The 27074-nt window shown below is 44.1% G+C and overlaps 2 protein-coding genes across 2 annotated transcripts in view; one reads left to right on the top strand and one right to left on the bottom strand.

Moving 5' to 3' along the window:
- Positions 1 to 23492, bottom strand: part of FKBP15 (FKBP prolyl isomerase family member 15) — a 70660-nt gene extending 47168 nt beyond the window's left edge. The window contains exons 1-4 of the mRNA XM_049784462.1: positions 23344 to 23492; positions 10491 to 10606; positions 5024 to 5108; positions 4416 to 4485 (exon numbers count right to left, since the gene is read on the bottom strand). Coding sequence (XP_049640419.1) covers positions 4416 to 4485; positions 5024 to 5108; positions 10491 to 10606; positions 23344 to 23396 — 324 coding nt within the window. The 5' untranslated portion in view covers positions 23397 to 23492. The remainder of the gene's footprint in view (positions 1 to 4415; positions 4486 to 5023; positions 5109 to 10490; positions 10607 to 23343) is intronic.
- Positions 23493 to 23714: 222 nt separating this feature from the next.
- The window catches only part of SLC31A1 (solute carrier family 31 member 1), a 36317-nt gene continuing 32957 nt past the window's right edge, over positions 23715 to 27074 (top strand). The window contains exon 1 of the mRNA XM_049784967.1: positions 23715 to 23848. The gene's annotated coding sequence lies outside the window, so the exon portion shown is untranslated. The remainder of the gene's footprint in view (positions 23849 to 27074) is intronic.

Below are 27074 nucleotides of genomic sequence, written 5' to 3' on the forward strand. Positions count from 1 at the left end.
TCCACAAGACCAAATCACAAGCTGAAGCTCTTCTCTGGATTTAAACACACACACACACACACTCACACACACAATTTTAAAAGACTTAAAGGGGACATGTATATCTCCTTTAAATATTTCTTTATGTATTTCCTTAATAGGGATAACCCCATATTGAATATCTTCATTTTTTTGTTTTGTTTTGTTTTTGGGCCACACCTGGTGATACTCAGGGGTTACTCCTGGCTATGCGCTCAGAAATCACTCCTGGCTTGGGGGGCGGATGCCAGAGAATCAAACCACAGTCCGTCATTGGTTAGTGCATGCAAGGCAAATGCCCTACTGCTTGTGCCACAGCTCCATTCCCTTGAATATCTTCTTATGTAGCAGCAATGACCCCCATTTTTGGGGATCTATTTAGTAGGGAATTCTAGTAGATAAGTTTCTCTAGTGTTTAGAGTTCATGTTAGAACCAGGTTATGGGGACTGTTGGGCTTGTTACTCTGCTCCCATATGCACCAGTAATACTTTGTGACATTGTTCCTTTTTGCATAGGCACATGAATATGGGGAACTCTTATGAGTATTAACAAGTTTTTAAGTAATAGAGATAGGAACTCATAAATTTTATACTACAATGGGGCCTTACACCCTGAACACCTGTCACAGTGATTTGTCTTTGGCTTCAGAAGATCTGACATTGACCATTCACCCCTGAACCTTGGATCTCATTTATGGAAATAACCACAGTTTTTTACACCATCACCAGGAATCGAATTTCTACCAGGAAAGGCCCTACTGCTGCCATGGCATCAGCTTACTCCAAAGAGAGTTCTTATGACACCCTGATGACTTAGGTAATAGCAACAACCAGCTTTCAGGGTAGGATTCTCTGCATTGCCACCTAATGGTGAGATGAAACCAGAAGACACTCCATGTCACCCTGACTGACATAGGATCTATACAGAAACCAGGATCTCTAACTATAGAAACCTGACAGCAACAACCGAGATTGTGAAGAGTTTTTACTGGACCACAGAAAAAGACATTGGGGTTGGACAACCTAGTATGCCTGGAGCCTGGAGTTGCTTTTATGCCAGAATACTTCTTGGGTAAGGTCTCCCTTACCCATGTTCTTAGGCCAAAAATTTTTCCTTTCTATTTCTCCCATATTTTGCTGTGCCTATGCAAACAACAACTGTGCCTTTTTAAATGTATTTTTATCTCTTATCTTTATTTTTTTTAGGAGGAGGAGGAGGTGGAGGAGGTTTTATCTCTTATCTTTTTTTAATCTCTTATATTAAAGAGCTTATTAAACCTTCTACTATTTTATTAATGATTTTATTTAAGATACATAATTTTCACAAATATACTTGCTACTGAACTTTTTCTTTTTCCTTTTCATACATTTTTAAAGTATTTTTTACTTTTTTCTTTCTTCTTTCTTTTAGTTTTTTTGATTTTTTGGGTCACACTCAGCAGTGCTCAGGGGTTACTCCTGGTTCTACACTCAGAAATCACTCCTGGCAGGCTCAGGGGACATTATGGGATGCCGGGATTCGAACCACCATTCTTCTGCATGCAAGGCAAACACCCTACGTTCATGCTATCACTCCAGCCCCTCTCTATTTTTTCTTTCTTTCTTTTTTTTTTTGTTTTTTTGTTTTTGGGCCACACCCAGTAACGCTCAGGGGTTACTCCTGGCTATGTGCTCAGAAGTCGCTCCTGGCTTGGGGGACCATATGGGACACCGGGGGATCGAACTGCGGTCCATCCTAGGCTAGTGCTGGCAAGGCAGACACCTTACCTCTAGTGCCACTGTGCCGGCCCCTCTTTCTATTTTTTTAATAACTTTGTTTTCCATCATCTTGAAACTAATGTATTATGATCAGCTATGTGAACTATGTAATGCATTTTCTTTAAAAAAATAAGTTAAAAGGGGGCTGGAGCAGTGGCGCAAGCGGTAGAGCATTTGCCTTGCATGCACTGATCTAGGACAGACCATGGTTCGATCCCCCACCGTCCCATATGGTTCCCCCAAGCCAGGAGCAATTTCTGAGCACATAGCCAGGAGTGACCCCCGAGTGTCACCAGGTGTGGCCCAAAAACAAAAACAAAAAATTTAAAAGGGGACTAGAGAAATAGCACAGTGGTAGGGCGTTTGCCTAGCAAGTGGCCAACCCAGGACCAACAGTGGTTCAAATCCCAGCATACCATATGGTCCCCTGTGCCTACCAGGAGCAATTTTTTTTTTTTTTTTTGGTTTTTTTGGGCCACACCCAGCGTTGTTCAGGGGTTACTCCTGGCTGTCTGCTCAGAAATAGCTCCTGGCAGGCACGGGGGACCATATGGGACATCGGGATTTGAACCAACCACCTTTGGTCCTGGATCGGCTGCTTGCAAGGCAAACGCCGCTGTGCTATCTCTCCGGGCCCCAGGAGCAATTTTTAAGCAGAGAGCCAGGAGTAACCTTGAGTGCCACTGTGTGTGGCCCAAACAAACAAACAAAAATAATAATAATAATAAATCTTAAAAAAGATTGTTAATGGAAAATCTGAGAACACATTATTCTAGTTTCACTATATTTGCATTTCTAATTTTTCAAGCTTTTTTGTTTCTTTGTTGGTTTTTTGGTTTGATTTTTTGGGTTTGGGCTACAGAGTGGTGCTCAGAGGTACCCCTGGCTCTGCATTCAGAAATTACTCCTGGCAGTCAGGGGATCATTATGGGAGACCAGAGATTGAACACAGGTCAGTCACATGCAAGGCAAGCACCTTATCAGCTTTATTATGACTGTCCCATATCTTTAATAGAAGTAGGTATTATCTATTAGTTACTCTGACCAGGTCTTCTTATCTCTGTCTCAGAGTCTCTGACATATGTGAACTTCAATACAACTTTTTGGACCTCTGACCACGTGGTACCAAGTGCCAGAGCTCCCATGTGCAAAACATGAGTTCCAGCCCTATGAGCCATTGGCTAGCTTTGAAATTCTAGCAGTTCCATTTTTGAAAGATACATCAGAGTTATAGGGAGTTCTTCCTGGCTCTGTGCTCAGAAGTGATGTCTGACAGTGCTCAAGGGACTACATATGGTACCAAAGATTGAACCAGTCATGGCTAAAATGTACATTACAAGCAATGTACTCTTGACTCCTATACTCTATTCATTTTCTTTTTTTTTTTGGATTTTGGGTCACACCCAGCAGCGCTCAGGGGTTACTCCTGACTCTATGCTCAGAAATCACTCCTGGCAGGCTCGGGGATCATATGGGATGCCGGGATTCGAACCAATGACTTTCTGTATGAAAGGCAAACACCTTACCTCCATGCTATCCCTCCGACCCCAAATTTTCTTTCTTTTTTAAAGAAATAATTATAGTGGCTGAAGTGATAGCACAGTGGTAGGGTGTTTGCCTTGCATGCGGCCTATCTGGGATCGAGCCAGGTTCAATCCCTGGTATCCTATATAGTCCCCCAAGCCTGCCAGGAGCAATATCTAAACACAGAGCCAGGAGTAACCCTTGAATGCAACCAAGTGTGGTCAACTCCTTCCCATATTTTAGATGATTTATTATGCTTATTTTAAAAATATTTTAAAAAATCTTCTGGAACAGGGGCCAGATTCTTAAATCCTTTTTTTTTTTTTTTTGGTTTTTCGGCCACACCCAGCCAAGCTCAGGGGTTATTCCTGCTCAGAAATAGCTTTTGGCAGGCTGGGGGGACCATATGGGACGCCGGGATTCGAACCAACCACCTTAGGTCCTGGATCGGCTGCTTGCAAGGCAAACGCAGCTGTGCTATCTCTCTGGCCCCAGATTCTTAAATTAGATTCATATATCACAATGTTTTTGCGGGGAGGTGTTTTGTTTGGGTTTTTGGGTCACACCGGTGGTAATCAGGGTTTACTCCTCGCTCTGTGCTCATAAATTGCTCCTGGCAGGCTCGGGGGACCGAGATGGGATGCCGGGAACAGAACCAGGGTTGGCCACATGCAAGGCAAACAACCTACTGCTGTGCTTTCGCTCTGGTTCCTATCACAAATTCTTAAATTCATATATCACAAAGGTTAAACAAAATATTTTAGTGGCTAAATTTTAAAATCTAGCCATAAATGTTAATATATTACCTAATTTTTTACTCTTTAAATTTGGGGGGGATCATACCTGGCAATATTCAGCAGCTTATTCCTGTCTCTTTGCTCAGGAATCTCTCATAGAAGTATGTGTAGGACAAATACAGAATCTGGAACCAATCTGGATTAGCTGCATACAAGGCAAGCACTCTACCTACTATCGCTCCGGCCCCTATCACCTACTTTTAAAACATCCCCATTGAAACAATCTGATACACAGGATGCTGGGCAAGCCTAGAGAAAGCCAGTCCAGCAGAATGACTGACAACACTGAAAAAACAGGAGACGTGGGGGCATGCTCACCTCTCTGGCTGCATGATTCCCCAGGACTGCAGCACCAAACTTTCCCTGCTTCACATACTGATCATTTTTACTGTGGAAGCAAGGAAAACAGCACGTATTAATACTTCCTAAACTCAGCCAAACATGCTCTTCTCTCTGCTCAACAGAAGTGAGCTATCTAATTATTCAGCCTCTAGCAAGGCATAGAAATGAACAGTAGGACCAGAGAGATAGCATAGTACATTGGCCTTGCATATGGCCAATGGGAGGGACTCAATTTGATTCCTGACATCCCGTATGGTTCCCCAGCCTGCCAGGGGCAATTTCTGAGGGCAGAGCCAGGAGTGGCCCCTGAGAGCCACAAGGTATGGTCCAAAAATCAACCAACCAACCAATCAATCAATCAAGTTAAAAAAAAATGAAGTGAGTAGTATATAACTTAGGGCTTTAATACAACTTCTTTACTCTTCCAACATCTGCTCATGGAGGCCTTTCTTTGAGCAGTTTTGGAGAGCATGAGTACAAGCACTTCTAAGAGAGAAGACAAAATCTTGGCTCTTCAAGATTTTCCTTGAGAAAAGAGAGGTGGTTACTCCACCCATTTCCGAAATGTTTGTCCAACAACTTACTATTGATAGGCATGCACTGCTGTTGCTATCAACAAAGTAAGGGCGTCTGTAGAGGAGGGTGCAGCTTTCGGGATCCCCTGGTTTCCTGAAGACAAAAAGAAAGACAGTTATCTTTCACTTCTTGCTTGAAACTACATTATAACCATTATACCCTCTTCACAATTCTTCTATACATCTAATTTAGTAGTTCAATGGTTTCACGAGCATTACTTTCCTTTGACCCACAGAGCTGTTCCATAACTTGATCTGGGGATGAAGAAGCTGAGCTCTAACCCCCCCCCCACCCCAGTGCACTATACAATGACAGTGGCAAGCCCCTCAATAGATGAATGGTTAAAGAAACTATGGTACATATACACAATGGAATATTATGCAGCATCAGAAGAGATGAAGTCATAAAATTTTCCTATATATGGATGTATATGGAATCTATTATGCTGAGTGAAATAAGTCAGAGGGAGAGAGATAGACACAGAATGGTCTCCCTCACCTATGGGTTTTGAGAAAAATGAAAAACATTTGTGTAATGATTCTCAGAGACAAAATAGAGGAGGACTGGAGGGTCCAGCTCCTGACATGAAGCTCACCACAGGGATCTTTTAGTGCAGTCACAGAAATAATTACACTGAGAACTATCATAACAAAATGTGACTGAACCCTGTATCTCCTAGGCCAAGGGAATTCCCTCTATAATGTCCTCAATAGTTACTGTGCCTATGCAGGGGGGGAAAAATAATCCTTTTATCCACATATTGATTGATTGATTGATTGATTTTTTTGACTTCTTTATTTTGATGTAGATATTGAAGTTGATGTCTCCAATTTTATTTTTTTTTATTTTTATCTTTCTCTTTTTTCTTGCACTTGGCATAGTTTGAATTCAGGACCAAGACTATTATGTGGTGCTTGTCTTTATTGCTGTAGTGCTCACTGGATATTTTTTTTTTTTTTTTTGGTTTTTGGGCCACACCCTGTGCCGCTCAGGGGTTACTCCTGGCTATGCGCTCAGAAGTTGCTCCTGGCTTCTTGGGGGACCATATGGGACACCGGGGGATCGAACCGCGGTCCGTCCTAGGCTAGCGCAGGCAAGGCAGGCACCTTACCTCCAGCGCCACCGCCCGGCCCAATTGTTCATTTCTAAAACTAAATTGATATAATTTGACAAGCTCTTTTTTTTTTTCACTTGCACAGGAATTTCCTTATATTTTCAAAACAATTTCCTGAGTCCTAACCGTGCTTTTTTAGTAGCTATATAAAATATTGTATTATCCTACTAATTAATCAAATTTCCTTTGACTTTTCCCCTACCTTCATTGGTTTGGGCCACACCCTACAGTACTCCCAGCACAATGCTGAGAGGGATGCACCTAGCAGGGCTTAGGATGGGACCCTGCCTCAAGCATGAAAAGCATGTGCTAGGCCATTCCAGTCATCTCCTGGCCCTATCTGAGTTTCTTCAGGCTGTTTCAATATTCGATTTTCTCTTCAAGGGTATCATTAAAGGACTAAACAAACTGCTGTCTCAAAGGTCAGCCTCAGACCCTCTTTTCAGGAGAATTCAATTTCCCAGTGCATATATGGTTTGGTTTGGTTTGGTTTGGTTTGGGGGCCACACTGGTGGCACTCAAGATATACTCCTGGCCCTTGTTCAGAAATTACTCCTGGCAGGATGGGGGGGGGGGGGGATATGGTGGGATGTTGGGGATCAAACCTGGTTAGGCAGCATACAAGGTAAATGCCCTACCTATTGTGTGTTCCAGCCCCTTCCAGTACACTTTTAATCTCCTTAGCTGAGCCTCTGAAAAATGAAGGTTCTGGATAAAAATGCCAAGAAGCAAGTTACTTAATGGATGCACTGGCACAGCAGTTCTTGTTTTGTTTTGTTTTAGTCCTGGTGGTGCTTGGGAGGTCATATGAAAGACTGATGATCAGGTCTAGGTTGCACATTCAAGACAAAGTGCCTTAGGCACTATACTATCTCTCTGGCCCTATTTGTTTTGGGGCCATACCCAGTATGCTCTGTGATTACTCCTAATTCTGGAGCTCAGAAATTACTCCTGATTTTGGCCCAGGGGACCATTTGGGATGTCAGGGATCAAACCCAGGTCAGCTACATGCAAGGCAAATGCTCTTCTTGCTGTGCTATCCCTCTGGCCTCAGCTATTAATTATTTTGTAAAAGTTTTTTGAGGGACAGAGGAATAGTATAGCAGGTACCGTTTTTGCCCTGCATTCAGCCTAGCTGGGTTCTATCTTTGGCAGTCCCTATAGTCAGTCCCCTGAGTACCACCAGGTGTAATTCCTGAGTGCAGTGCCAGGAGTAAGCCAAGAGCACTGTCATGTATGGCCCCAAAACCAAACAAAAAAAATTTTTTTTTGAAGACAGAAGATGGGTTTTGGGCCATACCTGGCAGTGCTCAGGGCTTACTCCAGGTTCTACACTCCAGGATAACTCGTGGTGGTGTTCTGGGGACCATCCTCCCTTCTCCCCCTACCTCCCTCTCATATTTTCAGCACTCAAGATCTCAAACCCAGGACTTCATGAACACCACAAACCCTGGTACTCATAAGCACATGTTGTACTATGCAGTCTTCAGTCTTTTTCCAAGGACATTTTTCTTTCTTTTTTTCTTTTTTCTATTTTAGGTAGTGATTTACAGTTCTGTTCATGACAGGGTTTCTTGCACACAATGTTCCAACATCACATTCTATATCAGTGTGGCTACCATTCACCATTGTCTCAGGATCCCTCATATCCTCCTTGCCCCCACAAAGTTTCTCTTCTCTTTTGGGTTTGAGCCACAGGTGGCTGTGCTCATGGTTTACTCCTAGTTCTATGCTCAAGGATCATTCTTGGTGGTTATGAAACCATAAGTGGTTCTGATGCATACACACTGTACTATCACTTTGATCCCCCACATAGTTTTTTTGTTTTTTGTTACTCCTGGCTCTGTGCTTAGAAATCACTCTTGGCAGGCTCAGGGGACCATATGGGATGCCGGGATTTAAACCACCGACCTTCCGCATGGAAGGCAAATGCCTTACCTCCATGCTATTTCTCTGGCCCCAGTTTTGTTATTGTTTTTATAAATTTTTTGGTTTGAGGGACACACTAGGCAACCCCTGAAAACCCAAAACAAACAAACAAACAAAGAAAAGAAAGCACATTGCTGATGAACAAATATGCCATGAAAATGTAGAAGCAGGGCCATCGTGTTAGTACCAATAGTGGAAGGGTGCCTTGAATGTGGGCAACCTATATTTGATCCCCCACACCCATATGGTCATAAGGAGGATTAGAGCGCAGATTAAGCCCTGGGTGCTGCCAGGTGTGGGCTTTCCCTGCTCCAAAAAAAAAAAAAGATGAAGAGAAAGAAAGAAAATGTAGAAGTAATCTGGCCAGTTTATGGCTTAGAAAACAAAATCAGGGCTGGAACATAGTTCAGTGGGAAGGGTGTTTGTCTTCCATGCTGTTGTGTATGAAAAATCCAAGAAAAAATAAATTTCAATAGAGAGCTGATAGTCCAAGGAGAGTAGCAAAAGAGATGATTTAAGGACTTTTAATTTGAATTACCTGAACCAAGGCATCAGCAAAAAATGCTTTGTTGCACAGAATCCTTTTTCACTCCTGTAGGTCACTCTCCCAGAGGAAGACAATCCAGAGACTATGCCCTAGCTTTCCCTCCCCTCCACACACCCCTTTTGAGATGTAAAGACCTATTCAGTCTGGGTTAGCAGTAGATAGGTACTTTTGTCTGTTAACAACATCAGCTTTTCCTCCAAGGTTAATTGACACTGAACAATAAGTATCTTACCTGGAGGTCATTCTTGGCAGTCAGTCCATGAGGCCAGGAGCCTCATAGACTTTTCTATATTATTTCTTTTGTTTTTGGACCACACCCGAGGCACTCAGGGGCTACTCCTGGCTGGCTCAGGGAACCATAAGGTGTACCAGGGATTGAACCAGTCAGTCCAGGGTCAGCCACTTGCAAGGCAAATGCCTTAACTGGCTTCCAGACTTTTCTATATTATTTCTGTCTTTTTTTTTTTTTTTTTTGAGGGGGGAGGGAGCCCCACACCCAGCGGTACTTCTAGCTCTGTGCTCAGAAAATCACTCCTGGCAGGCTCAGGAGACCATATGCAATGCCAGGAATGAAACCAGGTTTGGCTACTTTCAAGGCAAATGTTGTGCTATCACTCTGGCACATCTAGTTTTTTATTTGTTTGTTTGTGTCACACCCGACAGTGCTCAGGCGTCCCTCCTGGCTCTATGCTCAGAAATTGCTTCTGGAGCCCGGAGAGATAGCACAGTGGTGTTTGCCTTGCAAGCAGCCGATCCAGGACCAAAGGTGGTTGGTTTAAATCCCGGCGTCCCATATGGTCCCCTGTGCCTGCCAGGAGCTATTTCTGAGCAGACAGCCAGGAGTAACCCCTGAGCACCGCTGAGTGTGGCCCAAAAACCAAAAAAAAAAAAAAAAAGAAAGAAATTGCTTCTGGCAGGCTGGGGGAACTATATGGAATGCTGGGAATCAAACTGTGGATCCATCCTGTGTTGGCCTTATGCAAGGCAAATGCCCTACTGCTGTGCTATCGCTCCAGCCTCCATCTAATTTTCTTTTTTTTTTTTGAGGCGGGGGGGGGGGGGGGGGGGGGGAGGAATTGTGCTACATCCAGTGACGTACAGGGATTACTCCTGGCTCTGTACTCAGAAATCGCTCCTAGCAAGGGGACCATATCAAACCGTGGTCCGTCCTAGGCTGGTATTCACAAGGCAGATGCCTTACGGCTTGCACTACAGCTCTAACTCTCATCTAGTTTTCTTCATCCTTGCAGCGCGCTCCTGCTCCTGGCCAGTTCTCCTGGGGCTAAACTCTGGCACTATGCTGACAACCTGGGTTTAATCCCTTTCTTAGCATTCTGTATGGTTCCTTGAACATTGCCAAGATTCCTGAGTGCAAAGCCAGAGCAAGCTCTGAAAATTGCCAGGTGTGGCCCAGAAAAATTGAAAAATATTTTTTTTGTTTTGGTTTTAGTTTTTAGTTTTTGGGTCACACCCAGCAGTGCTCAGGAGTTACTCCTGGCAGGCTCAGGGAACCATATGGGATGCCGGGATTCGAACCACCATCCTTCTGCATGAAAGCCCTACCTCCATGCTATCTCTCTGGCCCCAAAACTGAAAAATATTAACAACAAAATCCACTGAACTTGCCTCCTCTGAGGGATGTGGGTAGAGTTGTTGAGTCCACATAGAACTGAAAGGATTTCCCATAAAGACTATTGGTTTCCAGCAAAGGTCACACTAACTGACCACTGAGATTCAGAATCTCAGACTTAAATCAAACATCATTGCTGGTAAGGTTGGCTAGACTGAACCAAGAGAGATAACTTGACATACTATCCAGATTTGGAAGGCTATTGTTTATCCTTCCTACTAATTTATCAGCAAGAAAGTCCCAGTGTCAACTTACCTGTGGTTGCTTTTCCCTGGCTTTTTTTAGGCTGCTTTGGGGCTGTGTACTGGAAGAATTCATTTCCATGGCCAGCAGGTGCCTGATCCAGTCCAAACAAAGAAGCCAATCTGGCACTGTTGATAGAAAACAAAAATGAAATTTCATTTACTGTATCTCCAATCTGGAATCATTATGAAAGCAGCTCACCTCTGACATAGGTGCAAATACCCCAACTACGAATATTTGATACTGGAGTGGCAAACAGTGCCTTTGAAAAAAAAAGTGTATTTCTAATCTGAATGGCATCAGTTGGCCTTGTCCATCCACAGGATTTCAATCAACACATCTTAAAATTTATAAATTGTAGTGATTAGGGGCCGGAGTGGTGGTGCAAGCGGTAAGACCTCTGCCTTGCCCATGCTAGCCTAGGACAGACCGCAGTTAGGTCCCCCGGCATCCCATATGGTACCCCAAGCCAGGAGTGATTTAGCCATTTATGCGATTTAACTGAGCGCATAGCCAGGAGTAACTCAAGCGTCACCAGGGGTGGCCCAAAAACCAAAAAAAAAAGAAAAAAAAATTGTAGTGATTAGTCTATATATTCTCTCCTATTTTATTTTCTAAATCAGACACTGAGGATCAAACTCAGGATTCCCACCTATATAAGGCAAATGTTCTATTGTGAATTCCTCAGCTCTTTTGCTAATTCCTCAACTCTTTGAGGCCTTTTTAAACTGCATATCTTTGATTTTTTTTTTTTTTCAGATTTTAGCATCTTTTTTTTTTTCAAGCCACACCTGACAGTGCTCTGAATTTACTCCTGGCTCTGCACTCAGGAATCACTCCTGGAGGGGTTGGTGGACTATATGGGATGCCAGAGATGAAACCTTCAAGGCAAGTGCCCTACTTGCTTCACTTTGACTAATTTATTAAACTGAAATAAAACTGTAGTACAATGGTTGGACTATTATTTCAAGCAATAATCCTTTTTTTTTTTTTGGTTTTGGGGTCACACCCGGTGACGCTCAGAGGTTACTTCTGGCTATGTGCTCAGAAATCCTTGCTTGGGGAACTGTATGGGATGCCGGGGGAACTGCAGTCTGTCCTGGGTCAGCCGCATGCAAGGAAAATACCCTACCACTGCATCATTGCTCTGGCCCCTTTTATTCTGTTTTTGATTTTGGTTTTGGGCCAAATCCTGTGGTGTTTGGGGCTTACTCCTTAGTTCTGTGCTCAGGGCTTATGCCTGGCACTACCCCAGGCAATCATACTCAGCACTGGAATTTGAGCCCAGATGGTTTGCATGCATGGCAGAGGCCCTAACCTCTGCAATTTTTCTCTGGACCTTGTTGAGTATTTACAGCAGGGCTGAGCATTACCTGAGTTATCATTATGTTCATGTGGTGTTGGAGATTACACCAGGAGCCTGTGCATGCCAGACATGTGCTCCCTCTCCCCATATTGGGCACACTTTTGAATTTCTTTTTTTTTTATACTTATGCCAGAGGGAAATTGTGAGGATAAAATTAGTGGTACTTTTTTTAGATCATAGTCTGCCTGGTATAAAGTAAGGTGTCTCTAACTCTGTTATTATGCCAACACAATAAAAGAAACTCTTCACAAGGTCCCTGATATATTGAATGGTATACCGTACTTTTCTTTTTTCTTTTTCTTAATATCTTTATTTAAACACCTTGATTAGCACAGCGGCGTTTGCCTCGCAATCAGCCGATCCAGGACCTAAGGGGGTTGGTTCAAATCCCGGTGTCCCATATGGTCCCCCGTGCCTGCCAGGAGCGATTTCTGAGCAGATAGCCAGGAGTAACCCCTGAGCAACGCTGGGTGTGGCCCAAAAACAAAAACAAAAAAATAAAATAAAATAAACACCTTGATTATAAATATGATTGTACTTGGGTTTCAGTCATGTAAAGAATACCCCCCTTCTGGTACAACATTCCCACCAATGTCCCAAATCTTCCTCCTCCCCAACCTCCCCAACCTGTACTCTAGACAGGCTTTCCACTTTCCTCATTCATTCACATTGTTATGATAGTTCTCAGTGTAGTTATTTCTCTAACTGTACTCACAAGCCACCCCAGCACTCAGCTGGGTCATCAGGTACAACCCAGAAAGACTCTCTCTCTCTCTCTCTCTTTCCTCTCTCTCTTCTCTCTTAACCCAGACTCTCTCTCTCTCCTCCCTTAAACCAGACTCTCCTCTCCTCTCCACTCTTCCCCACTCCTCCCCTCCCCCCCAGCACTTATATTTAACTATAAGATTGTTCCTGATAATTTGAGTTAGAGCACTTTTTCTCAGGAATAGGTGAGGCTCAGGACACATTACACAGAATGACAAAGAATCTTACAGCAGGTATGGCATTTGTCTTGGACATGGCTGACCCGGGTTCAATCTCTGGTCCGTGAATTGACCCCAGTACCTCATATATGCAAAGTCGGTGCTCTATCAGTGAGCCACATTCCCAGTACCCATGAATGTCCAACATGTTTTTACTGGGAGCTGACAGTGCAGACACATTTCAGCATGCAGCAAAATTTTGACTCCCAAATTCAGTACAAATCATATTGTTTAGAGCCTGGGAGATAGCTTAAAAGGGTGGAGCAAATGCCTTGCATGCTTGAGGTAAATCTCCTGCACAGCATAGCACCTTGAGCACTAACCAGGTGTGGCCCCTAAGGCCCCCAAGCACTACCCAGAAAGCACCAGGATCATCAAATCCTTACCATTTGTCTGAGTATGCTAAGTGATCACTGGCCTCCCCAACCACTATTGGAGAGACTTCTAAACTCAATCCAATTTTAAAAAAACACAGCTTGCACAGCTTAGACATAATAAGCTGTTGTTTATAGAAAGTTCAATTTGCATGAACAACAGTTTGGCATTCAAGAGCAAGAGCCAACGGTGTAAGCAAGACCCTCTGTGCCCACTCTTCACTATAAACCTCCACAACTGGGCATCATCCTTGTCTTTTCCCCCAGTGTTCATGGAATCAAACTGTTTGATCTGACTTGACACAACAGTTCCTTAACGAGTTTGTTTTTCATCCTCATTGCCATTTCCCTTCTTCAGGTCACCATCCTATCTATGGAGCTTTTTTTCTTTTTTGGTCACACCAAGTGGCACTCATAGGTTACTCCTGGCTCTGCACTCAGAAATCACTCCTGGTAGGCTTGGGGAACCACAGAGGATGCCAAGGATCGAACCTGAGTCAGCTACGTGCAAGACAAAAGCCCTTGGCTTAAATTTTTGCTACTATCTCCCTGCCTGTTCCTGTCTGCTTCTCCCACATGGCTCCCACAAATTCTTTTCCAAAGTCATCTTTCTAAACATCAAATTTGATCGTGTTTCTCTCCTGAAAACTTTTTTTTTCTTTCTCTTGAAAACGTTCAATGAGCCAGGCATGCAGCTAAGATCAATAGCAGAGCATATGCCTTGCATGTGTGAGGCCTAGGTTCAATTCCTTGCCTACTGCATCAGTATTCCCAGAAAAAATGAAACTCCACAAGACAGCTTTATAAGGCCCTTCAGGATCCCAGTTCTTATTTCCCTAGCTTCCTGTGGGGCCATTTCTCATCTCCATGAGATGCAATAAGAACCTTAAACAAGGCAAAATCTTTCTACTTTCTACTCTACCCTTTGGTCATAATGGCCCCTCTATCTAGATTAGATTATCTTCTTAGGAACACCCATAAATTTCCCTAGCACAGCAGGGAAGCAAAGCTATGCCTCAAAAGTCTTAGACAAAAAGGTGATTTAATGGGAGGGGTTCTGATGGCTGGGCACTGGATGCCTTTGAGATAGTATCTATTAACCTTCCCCAAGAAAGGTTTCCTTTATCTTTCCACTGGAGGAAAAAAAAAAATCTATCTGCATACTTTGGCTTTATAATGCTTCCCTTTCAAGTGAAAGTCAGCAGACTGAAGTTCCTATTTTCCTGGTCTTCAGCTTTAGATAAACTTTTTTTTTTTTTTTTGTGGTTTTTGGGTCACACCCGGCAGTGCTCAGGGGTTTTTCCTGGCTCCGTGCTCAGAAATTGCTCCTGGCATGCACGGGGGACCATATGGGACCCCGGGATTCGAACCGATGACCTTCTGCATGAAAGGTAAATGCCTTACCTCCATGCTATCTCTCCGGCCCCTTTAGATAAGCTTTTTAAAGATGCTTTCTAGGCCTAGGAAAATGGCTCAACCCATAGAGCACATGTCTTGTGGGCGTGAAGGGTTGATCCCAGACATGACCAAACTTGATATTACTGACTGGAACCCAGTATGGCCATGTTCCCCAAACAACCAAAAAAAAAAAAAAAAAAGATTTTTTTTTCTGCATCTTCTTGTATATAGCAGATATAAACTGTTAGTAAATTTACTTTTATCAAGCTGTAAGTGCTTATTTAGTTGTCCAGATTTAAAGAATCCAGATGGGTGCAGGATGACTTTTTTTGCATCCAAAGATTACTTTCATTCAAGTATCTGCTGGATATGACACTAAGTGGTGGATATAAATTGTTGAGCAAAACTGGACTTTCCATATGTTAACAAAGGAACAAGGCATTTAGGCATACCAGATTTTTGCAAGTAAATTTAATATTGGAAACTAGTGCCTTACTTTCTCTTAGGTAATAAACTCTTAAGTTAGCTTCCTTTGAGTTTTGCCAATAGTCTTTTTTTTTTTTTTTTTTTTTTTTTGGTTTTTTGGGCCACACCCAGCGTTGCTCAGGGGTTACTCCTGGCTGTCTGCTCAGAAATGGCTCCTGGCAGGCACGGGGGACCATATGGGACACCGGGATTCGAACCAACCACCTTTGGTCCTGGATCTGCTGCTTGCAAGGCAAACACCGCTGTGCTATCTCTCCGGGCCCGAATTTTGCCAATAGTCTTAAAAGACTAAAGTTTTAAATGTAATTGCAATGACACAAAAGCAGTATTGGCTATGAGCAAATGCTAACGAAATTCTGGAGTTGAAGGTTTCTCCCTTTAGGTGGGGCAATCTCAGCAGATTCCTTAAATGAGTAAGATTCTGAACTACTTGGGCAATGACTTTAGTGCACTGAAAATTTTAGAGTGCTTATAATCTAGTTAAGATATTTAAGCTTACTTACAGATAGCAGATAAGAAAAGGAAGTCCTTGTTAGTTTTAGTAAACTCTAGGTATAAGATTTGCAGATTTTTGTTTGTTTAGTTTTAGCTTTTGTTTTTGGGCCACACCAACAATGCTCAGGGGTTACTCCTAGTTCTGCACTGAGGAATTACTCCTGGCAGTGCTTCAGGGACTATATGCGATGCTGGGGATCAAATCCAAGAAAGTCACATGGAAGGCAAACACCCTACCTCTCTAGCACAAGAGTTACACTGTTCTACAAACTTGTGTTCCCCCCTGAACATGTATCTCATTTGCTTGTCTCTATGTCTCTTTACTTTTCTCCTTCTGGTAGAAGTAGTATTTTCTTTCTATTTTGGGAGGGGGCATTCAGGGGTTACTCCTGACCCTTTGCTCAGAAATTGCCCCTGGCAGGTTCAGGGGTCTATATGGAATGGCAGGAATCAAACCAGAGTTGGTCCTAGGTTGGCTGTGTGCAAGGCAAATGCCCTATCACTCTGTGCTATCTCTGGCCCCAAGAAGCTTGTATTTTTTCTTTTCTTTTTTTTTTATTTTTGGTTTTTGGGCCACACCCGGTGATGCTCAGGGGTTACTCCTGGCTATGTGCTCAGAAGTCACTCCTGGCTTGGGGGACCATATGGGACGTCAAGGGATCGAACCGAGGTCTGTCCTAGGCTAGCTCGGGCAAGGCAGACTTACTGCTTGCGCCACTGCTCTGGCCCCTGAAGCTCGTATTTTCTTGAACATTACTCTTCCTCTCTTTCTCTTCCCTCATATTTCTAAGTAAGTTTAAACTTTTTACTTAAACATTTTGTTTGTAGTTTTGTTTTGGCAGGGTCTTTCCCCGCTAAACAATAGACAAAATGTCACAGGAGTAAACTTACGTTTCTAGAGATATCCTGATGGGCAACTGATGATGGCAAAAATAAAATCAAGAGCTAAGTCAACTAATCTTTCACATCAATTATATTTTCAATTAATATTTTAAGACAAATACTACATACATGTAGTAGCCTTAGAGGCGAAAAGTTTTATAAATTGTTACTATTTATTCACCTCTAAACTATTCAATTGTACAATTTTAACTATGTTAGCAAGAGAAGACTGGTTAACTCTGAACTTGAGTGTCTATGATTACAGACCAAGGGAAAAGTCATTTAGCATTAGTTACACTTGAAGAACAAAGTTAGGGCCAGAAAGCTAGCCTTCATGCTCTTCATGCTACTGGATGACTGGTTTAATCCCCAGCATTCTGTATGTTTCCAGGGCATACAGACCCCTTGAGTACTACTGGGAATAACCCAAGATATATTCCCAACACCCCAGGGTCATAGCAGCAAATTCTCACTTTGAACTATTAGCCAAATTGGCCAAAAATTACCAGGAGAATCCCACTACCTCTCTTCTGATATCACCAGATGGTGCTTAATTAATTAATTAACTTAGGGCCCAGAGAGATAGTACAGCGGTGTTTGCCTTGCAAGCAGCCGATCCAGGACCAAAGGTGGTTGGTTCGAATCCCGGTGTCCCATATGGTCTCCCATGCCTGCCAGGAGCGATTTCTGAGCAGACAGCCAGGAGTAACCCCTGAGCACCGCCGGGTGTGGCCCAAAAACCAAAAAAAAAAAAAAAAAAAAAAAATTAAAGCTAGTAAGGGCCTAGAGAGATAGCACAGCGGTGTTTGCCTTGCAAGCAACCGATCCAGGACCAAAGGTGGTTGATTCGAATCCCGGTGTCCCATGGTCCCCGGTGCCTGCCAGGAGCTATTTCTGAGCAGACAGCCAGGAGTAACCCCTGAGCACCACCAGGTGTGGCCCAAAAACCAAAAAAATAAAAATAAAAATAAAAAAAATAAAGTTAGTGAACTAGAGCATGCGGCCAACCCAGAACGGGCCCTGGTTCAATTCCCTGCATCCCATATGGTCCCTAAGCCTGCCAGGAGTTATTTCTGAGTGCAGAGCCAGGAACAACCCCTGAATGCCATCAGCTGTGGCCCCAAAACCAAAAAAATAAATAGTTAGGAACCTGGTAAATGTTTCTAACAATTGAAGTATATCTTTTGCATGGAAGAGTAGGGCTCATTCCTAGCACAGTATAAAATGAATAAATAAAATTTTGAAAATTAAAAATGAAAGGGTCTGGAGAGATAGCACAGCAATAGGGCGTTTGCCTTGCACACAGCCGACCCAGGACAGATGGTGGTTCAAATCCCAGCATCCCATGGTCCCCTGAACCTGCCAGAAATGATTTCTGAGTACAGATCTAGGAGTAACCCCTGAGCACTGCCGGGTGTGACCCAAAAACCAAAAAGAAAAAGAAAAGAGTTAGGGACATGAGAGATAGTAGAGCAGTTAAGGCACTTTCCTTGCAATGCAGTCAACCTGGATTCCATCCCCAGTACCACACAGTGTCCACTCCCCAATCCCTAGCCCACCAGGAGTAAACCCTAAACAAACTCAAAAAAGAATTAGTTTTTTGTTATGAATGTAGGAGGCCCAGGTTAGATTCTCAGTGCCAAATGCTGCCCCCACCACCACCACTGAGAATAGCTTTTGAGCACCATCAAATGTGCATCTCCCCCTTCAAAAACAAAACAAGGGGCCAGGGAGATACTGTTTTTGTTCTGGTTTTGGTCTGGTTTTGACTTTTGGGTCACACCCAGCAGCGCTCACACTCCTGGCTCTGTGCTCAGAAATTGCTCCTGGAAGGCACAGGGGACCATATGGGATGCCGGGAATCAAACCAGGGTCTGTCCTGTGTTGGCCGGGGTCTGTCCTGTTTTGGCTGCATGCAAGACAAAAGCCCTATAGCTATGCTATCTCTTCAGGGGACAGAAAAATAGCTCAAGGGGTACAGCACACATTTAGCATATGCAAGTATCTGACTCTGAATCTCTAACACTGAATGGCTCTCTGGGCATCACCAGGCATGACCTTGATGACTCCTGAGCATGGTTCCTATTTAAAAAAAAGGGGGGGGGGCAGAGCAATAGCAAAGTGGGAAGAGTTTGATCCCACATAGTCCCTCCAGCCTGCCAGGAGTAATTTCTGAGTGCAAAGCCAGGAGTAACCCCTGAGGAAGACTGGTGTAGGGGAGAGGGGGGAAGCTGGGTGAGAGAGTTAGAGACAGAGAGAGAGGGAGAGACAAAGTCAGAGACAGAGAGAGGACAGAATAGTAGATAAGGTGTTTGTTTTGCAAGTAGCCAGATTGAATCCATATCTTCATATATGATGCCCCAAGTAACCACTAGGAGTAGTCTATGAGCACACACCCGGGGGCAAGCCCTGAGCACAGCCAGGTGTGGCCCTAAAACAAAACAAAGAAAACTGAGCTGGCCAGCTCCAAGGACTGGTGCACATATTTTGTAGGCTGGAAGCTTCAGTTCAATCTCCGCCAATGCAAGGTCTCCTGGTACCTCGTAGTCCTCAGAGCAGTGCTCCAGGAGTAGCCTCTGAGCATCACCAGGTATGACCCAAAAGCAAATAAAACCAAGTAACATACATTCATACTATCTCAAACACTGAGAACTGCTAAAGTACTTTTGGGGGGGGGGGGGGTGCACCCAATTCTCAAGGTTTACTCAAGGCTCTGCATTCAAGGATCACTCCAGGTACTGAACTCAGGTAGCCATGTGCAGAAAATACACCTTACCCGCTGTACTATCTCTTTAGTTCCTCTAAAACATTTATTTTATTTTTATTTTTATTATTTATTTTTTGGTTTTGGGGTCACACCCAGCAGCACTCAGGGGTTACTCCTGGCTCTATGCTCAGAAATCGCTCCTGGTAGGCTCGGGGGACCATATGGGATGCCCAGATTCGAACCACCGTCCTTGAGCATGCAAGGCAAACGCCTTACTGCTGTGCTATCTCTCCGGCCCCTAAAACATTTCTTTTATAAACCATAACATCAAACATTTACTCTATACTAACAGACAAATGCGGTAAAAAATCAGCCTGCCTAATTTCACCTCCAGGTTCTATCACTTTCCAGTTGTGTGACCTGAACTACTTTTCTGAACCTTAACTTCCTATTTGTAAATGAGTACAACAGCAAAACTTCCTCACATAGTGGAGAAAAGTAAAGAAATAATGCAAACATGTTACTTAGAATACTGCCTTACACTGCATAAGAACACAGTGTATGTATCATAAACAAATGTGTATGCCCAATGATCTGGAAGGACGAATTCACTTCATGTACTGTACCCCTCTAAAGAAAAAGTACACACTAACTAACCTACAACTATAACCCATATTAATATAAATACCATAGATCTGGGAATATGGGAACATCAAAGATCTTATAGGCATTGAATAAATGGGTAGGAATCAAAGGATGAACAGCAAGCGGGCAGAATCAACACTAGAATCTAAGTTCCCTATCACTTCTGGAACTTCAAATGCTTTCTCATTAGTTCCGAATCACTTTTCCTACACCTCCACGGAGGCAATTTATCACTACTATGCTAATCAGGTTTTCCTGCATGTATCTTCTATAAGCACGTAGCTAAAACACATATAACTGATTCCTCAAAAAAAAAAAAAGCTTTATGGGGGCTGGGGTGACAGCTCAGTGGTCAAGACCACTTGCCTCATCTACACAGGAATCTGAGTTTGAATCCCTGCACCAATTAGGTTTTCCGGCACCACTAGGTACAGCCCTGGAGTCCCCTAACACTGCTGGGCAGAGCAGCACCATAAATAATAATACCATGGTGTTATACTATCCAACATCGAGAGATTGAGTGTTGCTTGGAGTGGCCCACAGAGATGCCTTGAGCATACCTTGAAGGACCCTCTTCCTCATTTCTCTTAAATTTAAATTATTTTGGGATTATTATTGAATTGATTTTATTCCACTACTAATTAAACAGGGAGTTTCTTAGGGGAAGAAACTGTGCCTCATTCCTATCTGTATTAGCTGTATAATGCACTTAGGCAAGCACTTGCCTTTTTCTTCCTTTTATTGATTGCAGTGCCAGAGATTGAACTCAGAGCTTCATACATGCAAGTCAAGAGCTCTACAACTGAGCCACATCTTTGGTTCTTGTTCCTTCATTTCTAAATTACAATGATAGGGAAAGGGTTATGATGTAGAAAAAAAAGTCTTATAATTACTAGTTTCTGGTTAAGCATGGGCTTTCAGAGGCTTGTAAAGAAAAAAAAATGTAAATAGTGTTAAAGATTAAACCCAATATCAAGAACACATGTGGCTTGTGCTTTACCACTGAGCTTGATTCTCAAAAGGTGGAAGACAAGCCCAGACGATGGTATAATAGGTAGGGCATTTACCTTGCTTACAGACAACCCAAGTTTGATCTCCAGCATTCCATATGGTCCCCCAACCCTGCCAGAAGTGATTCCTGAAGAGAGCCAGAAGTAACTCCTGAGTACTGATGAGTATAGCCCCCCAAAAACAGTGGAAGACAGATAATTACTAGCCTAGACAGTCAGCTGTTCTGGCACTAATCACTTTTTTTTTTTACTAATCACTTCTAATAGGTCTGAATTTACTAAAAAGAAAGATATATATAGTTTTATATAAATACATGAACATTATGTATATAATATATATATTGTGATATATAATACTAGGTGTGACATTTAGGTCACACCTGGTATTACTTGGGGGCTACTTCTATTTAGAGTTCAATAAACCATGAGGTAATGCCAGAGAGATCAAATAAGCTTCCTGAATGTAAAGCCTGCACTTAACCCTCTAAAATATCTCTCTGGCCCAGAAGTCATATATTTATGTCAAGATAAGTGAAAAGTGGGGCCAGAGAGAGAGTATAGTGGGTAGGGTGCTTGCCTTGCATACACCATCCCAGGTTTGATTCCCCAATCTGGACTTGGGCATCCCATGCCTCCTCCCGTTCCAACCTGCCAGGTGTAATTCCTGAACACAAAGCCAAGAGTAATCTTTTAGCATGGCTGGATATGGTCCCACAACAAAACACAACAAAAAGATAGCTGAAAAGTATTAAGGAATAATAACTAAAGGAATAAATAAAGGAAGTCTAATTATAGTAAATTATAAATGAGGAACTGAAAAGCAGATCCAGTGCTCAATGTCATCCATCCTACTTCCTTTAAAAAAAAAAAAAAGGAATAGCTGAATCAGAGAGAATATTGCTGAGACTTTATATTCTCCATCTAAAATTTGTTTTTTCTAGTCATTAGGGAAACAAAAGTAAGTTATCTGTACAACCTTACTTATGAAGCTCTTTATCATTCAGTTAGCTGGTATCTACCTAAAAGCAATGTCACATGCCTGGAATTGAGGAGTTTCAAGTCCTCAAAGAGCACATGATCATCATTCCCTACATTATCGGAATTTCAGTCAGCAGGCGGGATGCTTGTTGGGGGAAGGGTGGAACAGGATTGAGAAAGAAAAGAGATTTAAGGATAGGTCACTGAGAGCCAGTCATGGGTAAGACAAAAACCTATTTACGAATAAAAATATCGTTTTATGGTCTTGCACGTTTTGAACTCTCCAAACTGAAGTCACAAGGGAAGTTACAACAGTTTAATCAGGTCTGACGGGACGGGTTATACCACACTCTTCTCTACATTTATTGGTCCTGTTAAACAGAAATTGTAAGAATGGTTCTGGGATGCAAGTTTGGCAGCTCACCAAGTGTGAAGGGAGTTGAGTTGTGCTAACTTAACACTAAAGTCTACTGGTGAAGGAGAAAAGCAAACCACGCTTCAAGGAGACTTGTATCCCCAAGCATTAAAATAGGGGGTGGAGCCGGAGAGATACAGCAGCAGGTAGGGTGAGGGGGGGAGGAGAGGGAGAGAGGGGGGCAGGGAGGAGAGAGGAGAGAGAGAAGAAAGAGACAGGGGAGGGGGGATAAGGGGTGGGAAGAGCAGTCCTTGACATTGGTTTTAAACTTTTTGTTTTCTTTTGTTCTTGGGCCACACCCCGCAACGATCAAAGATTACTCCTGGAGGCTTGGCGCTCAGAAATCGCTCCTGAAAAGAGAAAAAAAGAAAGAAAAAAAGAAAGAAATTGCTCCTTGCAGGCTCGGGGGGAACCATATGGTATGCCGGAAATCCAACCCGGGTCCATCCTGGGTCAGCTGCCTGCAAGTCAAACGCCCCTACCACTTGTGCTATCTCTTCCGCCCCTTGGTTTTAAACTTTAGTGTGCAATTTCACAGCCGAATACAACATACATTTGCTGAACATTGAGGTCCTGTGCCAGATATTGCTCTGGGCGCTAAACTAGCACCAACACCCCAATAAAGCAAGCTCAGTCCTCTTAGGAATCACCAGGTAGCGGGGAGTGGATAGTTGATGTTTCTAAACATAAGCATGAATTTTAGCAAGGATGGAAAAAATAAATGCGCCTAACCTGGAGACTAAGGACTCTTACAAAAGGCAACTGATTCTCACCACACAGGCCAAGCCTGGCTGGGCCTTGCAAGGTGCTGAAGCCGGCCCAGGCCCACCAGGGTCAACCCTAAATGTTGTGTGCAGGGACCAGTCTCATACTGACGCGTCAGAACCCCTTTGCAAGGAGAAACGGACGCGGCGGGAGAAGGCTAAGAAAGGGGTCACGCCAGTGAACAGAAAAGCAAAAAGCAAAAAGCAAAACACGCTTGGAGCTCCGCGGGGATTCTGGCCGTGCACAGGCCCAGAATGGTCCAGCAGGGTCTGGACCCGGAAGTGGCGAAGCGATGCACACCCCTCTGCAGCCATTCGCCCAGCCAGCACTCCGGCCCACGCTCCTTCCTCGAGTCACTCACCCGCCGCTGGGCGAGAGAAAATCGGTGTCATCCTCGTCGCCCGCACCGAACATCGTGCTTAGCTTTCGCCCAGCCGCGGGAAGGACTTCGGACTGACTCCTCCAGGGCGTTCTTCGGGGCCGGCCGGCGACGTCGTGAAGCGCCGCGACGACGGGATTGCTTTCCGGCAGGGAGAATCCCGCACGGCCACACGGAGGGGGCGGAGCCTAGACTCCGGGGGGAAAGGCGGGCCAAAGGGCAAGGGGCGTGTCCTCGAGCACGCGCTCGAGTGACGTCAGGCCTCTCCAGCCCGCCGAGGCGGGAGCTCCGGAATCCCGAGCGGGGATTGGTCGTCGCGGGCCGGGGGCGTGTCTGGGGGCGGGACTCGGAGGCCTAGGTGGCGGCGGAGGACACGTCGAGCCCGGCATAAGGCTTAGGGGACTTGGAGGTGTCTCGAGTTGAGTTGGTGACAGCTCTGGGTTCGGAGAGGGAGGCTCCCGCGGCGGCGCTCGATCTTCTTTCCGAGGTGGGTCTTTCCTTGTCCTTTCCGTCTCCGTCCTCGCGGCACCAGTTCCCGGGCAAGGTCCTTTTCCTTCAGGGCCAGGACCCTCCACCGTTCTCAGCCCGGCCGGAAGGGCCCGTGTGACTGGTCAGTCCTTTGGAGACTGGAGCTTTCAGTCCTGGCGAGTGGCCTGTCTACAATGACCTTGGGGCCAGGCTGCCGGATGCCTCAGTTGCCCCGTCTGTCAAAACGGTCCTTGCAGCATGGCCCGCCTGCTTATTAATACATTTCATGATCATTTATTAAACGGGCCCGTTTTTCCCCCTCAAGGCCAACTAGCATGTGTCGGGAAGCTCTTTAGATTTGTGGTGGCCAAGTGAGTTCATCAAGACCTACCGGTCTTGGAATCTCAGAATTCCCAGCTAGGAAAGCGAAGAGTGGCAAGTCCGAGGTCACAGAGTAAAGGGCAGGCTTGGGGCGCGATCCCTGGGCCTCCCGATGCAGGACTTGAGTGAGCAGGCAGCCCAGGGGGGAACCCTGCCTGCCTGCCTGCTTTTGTGCGATTGGAGCTGTTGTGGAGTGTGGCTCTTGCTAGCTTGGCATACACATCTTGAAAGAAGTCCTTTGCCAGAATTTGCATCTTGAGCTGAGACACGGCTCTTGCCTTGAGGTTCTGACTCTGCCGGTGAGCAGCCCTGGTGATTGGAAATATATAAGCTGGAAAATCCAGTCCCAGCCCTGGCCTGGGTTTTGCTTAACTTCCTGCCACAGACTTTAAATCAACAAGATTGTCCCTTGCCTTCAGTTTCCACCCTTTCTGTATCTTATGTAAGTGTTTCTTTGGTAACCTGGTACAATTTTTGGAACAGTCTCCAGGTCTGGCTTTTGACAAGGTTTGGATAAGCAGATAATGCCCTCCCTCACACATGCTTTTTTCCAGAGAACTCTCTGGAATTCTTATTTAAAGGCTTTCCAGTTTGGGTTTCCAGTTTCCAACTGGGGCTCCTTTTCTGAATGTTTTATTCCGACTATGAAATTGCAGTGGTTTATGGTTTCCTCCCAGACAATTTCATGCTACTTTGCACCTCCTTTGTCCTGTATAACTTTGTGTGTCACTACCCAGTATTAAACTCAAGGATACGAGCTTTTTGTACTTTCCTGGAGGAAAGCAAATCCTGCTCCTTACCCTGTGAGCTGTTCTCAGCCCATTAAACTCTCAGTCTGGCCCTAGGAGCTTACATTCTCATTCATATTGGTTTCTGCTTTAAGAGACAAGGTATAATGGTTGTCATTAATTCTTTGTTAGATTGAATAAAGTAATTCATCCTATTCTTGGTTTACTCTCCCTGGCCTTTATTCTCTCCTCTCATGTGATCCAGAAAACCTAACTAGCTTTTATAGATGTCTTCCAGAAAAATTAAAAAATGTTGTACTTGTGAACTGTGTGAATTTTGTTAAAAAGCTCTAGGAGAGGGGGGATTCTGGGATTAGATTGAAAAAAATGTACACAGTGCTTATTTTCTCTTTCAACTGGTAGTATCTTTGAAAATGTGAATTTAGGGCCAGAGAAGTAGCTCAATAGATTGAGTGCTTACTTTACATGCAGAAAGTCCAGATTTAATCCTGAGCACTAGTAAGAATAGCCCCTAAGCATTGCAGGTTTGGCCCCCCAAAGAATGTGCTTTTAGCCATTTCTGGGAGAGAAGTGGCTCCACAGCTCAAGGGGTCAGAGCCATAGTAAATGGGTAGGACACTTGCCTTACACATGTCCTACCGGTTTAATACCTGGCATCCCACATGTCTCCCCAAATCCGCCAGGAGTGATTCTTGAGTATCGCCAGTTGTGGCCTCCATAAAAGTAAATAGCTCAGGAGCTGAAAAGATAATAGTCTTTATGGCCTTGCATGCAGAGGACCTCAGTTTAATCCTTACATTACATAGTTCAAGCACCACAATGAGTATTGTGGAGAAAGCACTGAGCATTGCAGAAAAACCATAGCTTATTTGCTACCTCCTCTCCCCTTTACTCTAAACATCTTCAAAATGGCCCTTAGTTGTATCACAGTAGTAGAACATGTGCTTAGGTGGATGAGGGTCAGGATTAATCTAGCACCAAACAACCTCAATCATTAGGCTTTTTTGTTTGTTTTTTTCCTTTTCGTGATTCAGGGGATCATTCAAGACAGAGCTTTACACTCAGGTACTACCACAGAACTACTAGAGCTGCTAGATCTAGGCCTTACATTCAGACCTGGCCAGTTCTCCTATATATTCTTATCTTACATTCTTTTCTTTTTTTTTTTGGTTTTTGGGTCACACCCGGTGGTGCTCAGGGGTTACTCCTGGCTGTCTGCTCAGAAATAGCTCCTGGCAGGCATGGGGGACACCGGGATTAGGTCCTGGATCAGCTGCTTGCAAGGCAAACGCCCTGTGCTATCTCTCCGGGCCCTATTTTACATTCTTCAATAGGGGCTTTAGATAAACTGCAATCCTAAAGTCTGAATCAACCACAGATTAAAAACTGAAGATCACTGCTAAAGGAGAAGGTCTTAATTGTAGGTCTCCTAGTATAAGCAAAGGCAACATGAAGGTGGCACTGAACAATTCTGACAATGTCAGAGAGGGACACCGTAGGTGATGAACCATCTTCCTTCCTTGGTAAGACTGCCCAGCTCTCAAAACACAGGTGAATGTCTTATCCTAAAGCAAATCCCTCCACTCTTAGTTTTAGATGAAGGAGGAAAGTTTAGAGGAGGCAATATGAACTTGAACTTTCAGCTTGGCTCTATAGTGGCGTAGTGCTGTCTGTTTCAGCAGATAATGTTTTGGGGGTTTGTTTTTCTTTGGGGGGGTTAGGTCACACTGGTGGTGCTAAAGGTTACTCCTAGCTCTGCTTAGAAATTACTCCTGAGCTTGGGGACCATATGGGGTTTCAGGGATCGAACCCAGGTTGGTTGAATGCAATGCAGTACCTGCTATCCTATTGTTCCAGCCTATTTCAGTAGATAAAAATTTATGGGAACTGGGGTGGAGAGATAGCATGGAGGTGTAGGGCATTTGCCCTGCACGCAGGACAGTGGTTCGAATCCCAGCATCCCATATGGTCCCCCGAGCCTGCCAGGAGTAACCCCTGAGTGTCGCTGGGTGTGAACCCAAAAACAAAAAAACAAACAAAAAAATTTTAAGGGAACTCTCCCACACTCTTATATTGTTTGCTGTTAGTTTAAGGTTTGGGGGGGTGAGAAAGACC

Source organism: Suncus etruscus, chromosome 1 (genome assembly GCF_024139225.1).
Source record: "Suncus etruscus isolate mSunEtr1 chromosome 1, mSunEtr1.pri.cur, whole genome shotgun sequence".
NCBI lineage: Eukaryota > Metazoa > Chordata > Mammalia > Eulipotyphla > Soricidae > Suncus > Suncus etruscus.